This window comes from Zeus faber, assembly GCF_960531495.2.
Source record: "Zeus faber genome assembly, chromosome: 19".
NCBI lineage: Eukaryota > Metazoa > Chordata > Actinopteri > Zeiformes > Zeidae > Zeus > Zeus faber.
Window position 1 is genome coordinate 11,509,084 of NC_137206.1, and position 5,224 is coordinate 11,514,307.

The following is a 5,224-nucleotide window of genomic DNA, read 5'->3' on the forward strand; positions in this document are numbered from 1 at the left end:
ATATGTATATCGAGTGAGCATTGTTAATATGTAGGTAGTATTACACCGTACATTTGTTGGCAGATGGCAAAAAAAAAAAGTACCACAGCCCAGAGATTTGAGATTAGGCTACCAGCTATTTGTATTTAAGTCAATGCTCATAATGCTTATACAGGTATGTCACCATCTTGTGGTGGAAGATATATTAACAATTTATCAAGTCTAATTTCCAAAAAAATAATACACCACCAAACTACTATGTCTTGTTTAATCTTCACAATGAAATAACCCATGAGACAGGCAGTATCAGATTTTATTGAAAATATGACGATACATGGCATAGCGTTATCAAGAATAACATCTCATTTTACATTTTTAAGATACTAATTTTACATTTTAAGACAGAGACTTTGGGGTGAAATGTTTCTCTTGATTCAAAGATAATGCAACTGCTTCGGGTTGCTTGATTATCTAGATTATCATTTATGAGGAAAAAAAGCCCCAATCAAACCCCCAGAGTAGCGCGATGTATACGAAAATAAACGTTTCGGGGGGGGGGGGTGTTTGTCAGGACTTTGTGGGTTCTCGCTACATGCGGTGAATGTGGTCGTGATCCATGAACTTCTTGAGGTTCTGCAGGTTGTCCCACCACTTGAAGAGGAAGGTCTCCGCGATGAGGCTGAACCATGGCGTGATGTCCAGCTCGTTGCGCTTGGCCTTCTCCAGCATCACCTTCAGCTCCTCCTTCGTCACGTAGCAGTGGCTCTTGATCTCGTTGGGGTCGGGGCTGAGCTCCACATCCTTAAAAGGTGGGGTCATGCGATTAATTATTGTAGTCACAGCCCTAATTTATTTTTATATATATATATATGTCATTTTTTTGCAAACACATATGGCTAAACTACTTTCTGCATGAAGAGGATGTAGTCGATTTCGTGCTCGCCCCACACTCCGTCCGACTGGGCCTTGTAGTGGATCCTTGTCAGATAAGTCATCTCATCTGGCGTCACCTGAATGATGACGGCACGGAAGAGGAGACCAGTCACAAGGGTATCGGAGGGACAAAATCACTAAGACTAATTACCTCTTTGTGACTGACAGATTCAGCCCTAGCTTTGATAAAAATAGAAGAAGATTCCCAGGTGTAATCAGACATTTTGCGGGGGGGGGGGGGGGCATAAACATATTGTCTTCACAACAGTTTTGAGATCAGACCTTTGAATTAATTGTATGGTCATACAGTATACTCTATAGGTGTGTGTGTGTGTGTGTGTGTGTGTGTGTGTGTGTGCGCACATAAGTTCTACACATTACTAAATATTTCTCCATATAATGCAATAAGAGTATTTATGTATGTAGCTTGTTCCTTTTCTTGACTGGGAGACAGAAATGATGGTTCCGCCACTGATGTACACGTCCTGGAGAAGGACATTTGGCAGAAATGCTAAAATGCTGTATATGGCACATAAAAAAAACCCCAAAAAACATTTATATACAGTATAATATAATAAAAGAGACACACTGCTGCGCTACCTGTTCCATGGGGATCCCCAGTTCAGCTTTCAGTCTCCTCTGAGCGGCTCTCCTCACTCCAATAGCGTCCTCTTCCTCCAGCTCGCTGCTGGTGTGTAACGGGTGACTGCAGCATGTGTTTGTATAACAGCCTACACAAAAAAAGAAGCGCGGCTTAATAATATTGTGGCTTCATCGTGGTAGATTTCAATGAGGCTCAAATGAAAAATAAAAGCTCCAATGGTTCGTAGTTATACCGTACCCGGAAAGGTGATTTTGGCGTCAGATCGCTGTTGTAAAAGCAGCTTCTCTTCGCTGTTGAAAATGAAGACGCTGAATGCTCTGTGTAATAAACCTGGTGACGCGGACAGGGAGGGACATCAATGGTCAAATTACATGTACAATATTTCCTGAAAAGTGTCTCTTGCCGAGTGAAAGATGCATGATGCACCAGGCTTACCTTTGTCAATGTTGGAATTGAGGTGACAGTTCTTCTTGCTGTCCGCCCCGATCTTCCGGTCGTCTTCGTCTATGAGGATGCACATCTCGGCGAGCAGCTGCACCTGCTTCTCGTCGAGGTCGTCCGTGTTCACCTCCGGCATTCTGAGCGTCGGATGCAGTGTCCTCACACTGGTAATAGAGTGGCGGCACGTCGGTGGTGAGGTATAGGCAATTATTCTGCAGGATGAAGTCAAACAAAACGCTAAAACAGGCGATCAACTCAAAGGGGTTCAACTGATGGCGGAAATTCCTAGTATACAGTACACAAAAGGACTACAGCGTGGCTGGGATTTCTGAGACCTGCGCACTTTTTTTCAAGATCTACAGTAAAGACAATCACAGGGAAATCTCCCGTCTTAAGCGTCGTTAATGCTCCCATCACCGGCGGTCGTTTGATTTGAGATGCTCTTAAGTTTCAAGCCTGGGGAAAAAAAACCCAAAAAAACCTCAAGTCTTAAGTGTCAAATCTTAAAGAGTTGAGATGTGTGAGATCCGTCCTGCTAAAACCTATAGTGTGTCCTGTAGTACAGACTAGTTTCGACCTAAACCCATTGTTATTATCCGTGTCCATACTATTTATCATATGCAGAGAATAATCCAACTACATTTACACCCAGTCAATGCTTGTCATCTATACTAATACACGTCACCATTCATAGCCTTTTAAATTCATCTTCATCTGGTGCATCGAGCACATTTGTGTATAATGTAATTAAACTGTAAATATTGCAGTTTTTTTTATTTTTATATATATTTGAGACTGTTAAGCATTGTTTTATAATGCAACTGTCTGCACTGCCATGCACCATCCCTCACCAAGACACATTGTTGGGTGTACAAAAATGTACCGCACAAACTGACAGGTTCTGATTCGGGTGGGATGGGAAAATAAGGTAAAGTATGAAGAGCAGATGACGATCCAGTCCCAGGACGCAGCCATTTGCCGTCATTCAGGGTGGATCTCACCGCAGGTGAAGCAGCTTAGGGCGGAGGCTTATCGCCGCGGTTCCACTCACGGGTCAGCCTTTCAGAACAGCGCACGGCAGAGACCTACCTTCCCAAACCTCCGGCGGGACTGGACGAGAGCGGGGCAAACCGCGGGAGCGCGCCGGCTGCTGTCCCCCTGGTCCCGGTGAAGTTTGAGCGCAACAAAGCGTGTCCCTGCCGGGCCCCCGTCCGCAGCCCCGCCCACACGGCCCTCGCCATGGCCTGACCGAGGCAGGCTGCCGGAGCGGCTGCTGGCAAAACGTGGAGTAGACCCATCAGTTCAGGATCGGGATCCCGGATCGCTTTCCTCGGGAGTGATGAACGAATTCATAATTTGTTCCCTTGTGGCGAGATTATAGCAAACAACAACATCCCAACACACACACGCATGCAACAACTGTGTTAATATTATATTACAAGAGTATATTTTGTAGTACATTACAACACTGTATGTATTCTAATACACTGTTACTAGTACTGTAATAGTATTTATATTCAATATGAATACAGAAATGATATAACGTATAGACTATATATGATTGCTGATTTTTTTTCCTCGCTCGCCATGTATATTTTTCTGTTTTAGATTGTATTATTATTATTATTATTATTGTTTTGCATCACTCTACCTGCTTTGCTTTGCACAACTATTGGAGTTTGACCCATCGATCACGAGTTCGCCGCCGCAGCGCCCCCCTAAAAAAAACCCCCCCACACCAAGCTGCGGGACTCCATTCCGCTCCGAGGGAACGCCGCTTCGGCTTTTCCACCCAAACCCAAGGTCTCGCGAACACGCCATCGGACGACTGGGCGGCCCGCGCCCTTGCCCGCTGAACAGCCGAACCAGGCGGCGGCTGAACCAACGCGACGATTACTTACGAACGAAATGTGCCAGGCGGGTGACTGGTTTCCCGGGGTCGCTCCACTGTTATTTCTTCCTCCCGCCCTCGTCGACAGTGACGTTCAACTCCACTCCGTTGCTGAGCCACCGCCTTTCGTCGGCCGCCGGGCAAACGAGGAACGGACGAGTCATTTCGAACGAACCGTTCGCCGACTCGAACGTCCCCAATTCAAAGCCCCTTATTTCGCTTTCGGTCCCTCCTCTCAATCGTCACCAGCCGGAGGTGGCGGCGCTACCGCAGGACAATGAAAGCGGTGCGATTGCAAGCTAAAAAATAAAATAAATAAAATAAAATAACACAAATTTGTTTTTGTTTAGGCATTTTAGATTCAAGATTCAAGATTTTTATTTGTCACATACATATACATACTTTCATACATACATGCAGTGAAATGTAATGCGCGGGTGGTGTAGGGTTGCCTTTATTTGCATCGGTTGTTTAATTTTATTTCCTTTCTATTATTTTGCCCTGTGAACGTTATCGTTATTATTCTTTTTTTAAATTATTACTTATAAAAGATTATTATTAAATTATTACTTATTAAAAAACACGAAACACGATTTGAGCACATATTCGTAAAGCACGAATCACCCCCATGGGAGTCCCCTCCGCCCAGGCGCATCCTCGTCGCGCCTCTATGACGGAGGCGGCGTCGTATTGGCGCGCAGTCGTCACGTGACGCGGAAATCCGCAAAGAAGGAAAATAAACGTCAAAAAAAAAAAACAACAAACGCCAACTGGGTGGTGCGGGACGTAACGGCCCCCCCCCCCCCCAGTGAAATATGACGTATCCTCCTGTTCGCTTGGGGAAACCAGGTTAGATCAACTCCTCCGTTTCGTCACTATTATATATAGTTGTTTAATGACGGCAGCGGTGCTCGCTCACCGCCGCCGCGACGCGCCAGGCGGCTGCTTTCAGGTCGCCAATGAAGCTGACGAGAGCGTTTATGAATATGATAAGATGGCGTCCGTGCTGCGACATCCGTGGTCGTGCATATGCGCACACACACACACACACACACACACACACACACACACACACATATGTCTCCTACACCCACTGTCAAATCAAGTATAACCCGTCCTAGTTGAGGACTCGAGGCATAATGCGGGCGTTTGAACGTGGGCCATAGTGCACCAAGCTTCTGCCCGGGGACCTGCTCATGTGCGAACAGGGCTGAATTGAATTCGAATGGTCTGCAGCCCCGGTGCAGGAAGCCGACATTAACTGTGTGTGCCAACCCCTTGGGTGTCTGTCCAGCCAGCCTCCCAGGTAGGAGGTGATACGGGGCAGGGCCAGCGGGGAGGAGGAGGAGGAGGAGGAGGAGAAGGGAGGAGGAGGG

The 5,224-nt window shown here is 46.2% G+C and overlaps 1 protein-coding gene across 1 annotated transcript; it reads right to left on the reverse strand.

The window, feature by feature from the left end:
* Positions 1–274: 274 nt before the first annotated feature.
* idi1 (isopentenyl-diphosphate delta isomerase 1) lies at positions 275–4,026 on the reverse strand. The gene is made up of 7 exons (XM_080020679.1): positions 3,859–4,026; positions 3,047–3,320; positions 1,952–2,169; positions 1,754–1,846; positions 1,513–1,643; positions 885–989; positions 275–780 (listed from the first exon to the last, which is right to left on the reverse strand). The coding sequence occupies exons 2-7, from the start codon at positions 3,253–3,255 to the stop codon at positions 568–570; spliced, it is 969 nt and encodes a 322-aa protein (XP_079876805.1). The 5' UTR covers positions 3,256–3,320; positions 3,859–4,026; the 3' UTR covers positions 275–567.
* Between the last annotated feature and the right edge of the window lie 1,198 nt (positions 4,027–5,224).

Coding starts and splice junctions, on each gene's coding strand:
- idi1 (XM_080020679.1), bottom strand. CDS start 3,255: ATGGGTCTACTCCACGTTTTGCCAGCAGCCGCTCCGGCAGCCTGCCTC. Junction 2,170..3,046: donor CCCGCCGGAGGTTTGGGAAG/GTAGGTCTCTGC, acceptor TTCATCCTGCAG/AATAATTGCCTATACCTCAC. Junction 1,847..1,951: donor CAATTCCAACATTGACAAAG/GTAAGCCTGGTG, acceptor CCGCGTCACCAG/GTTTATTACACAGAGCATTC.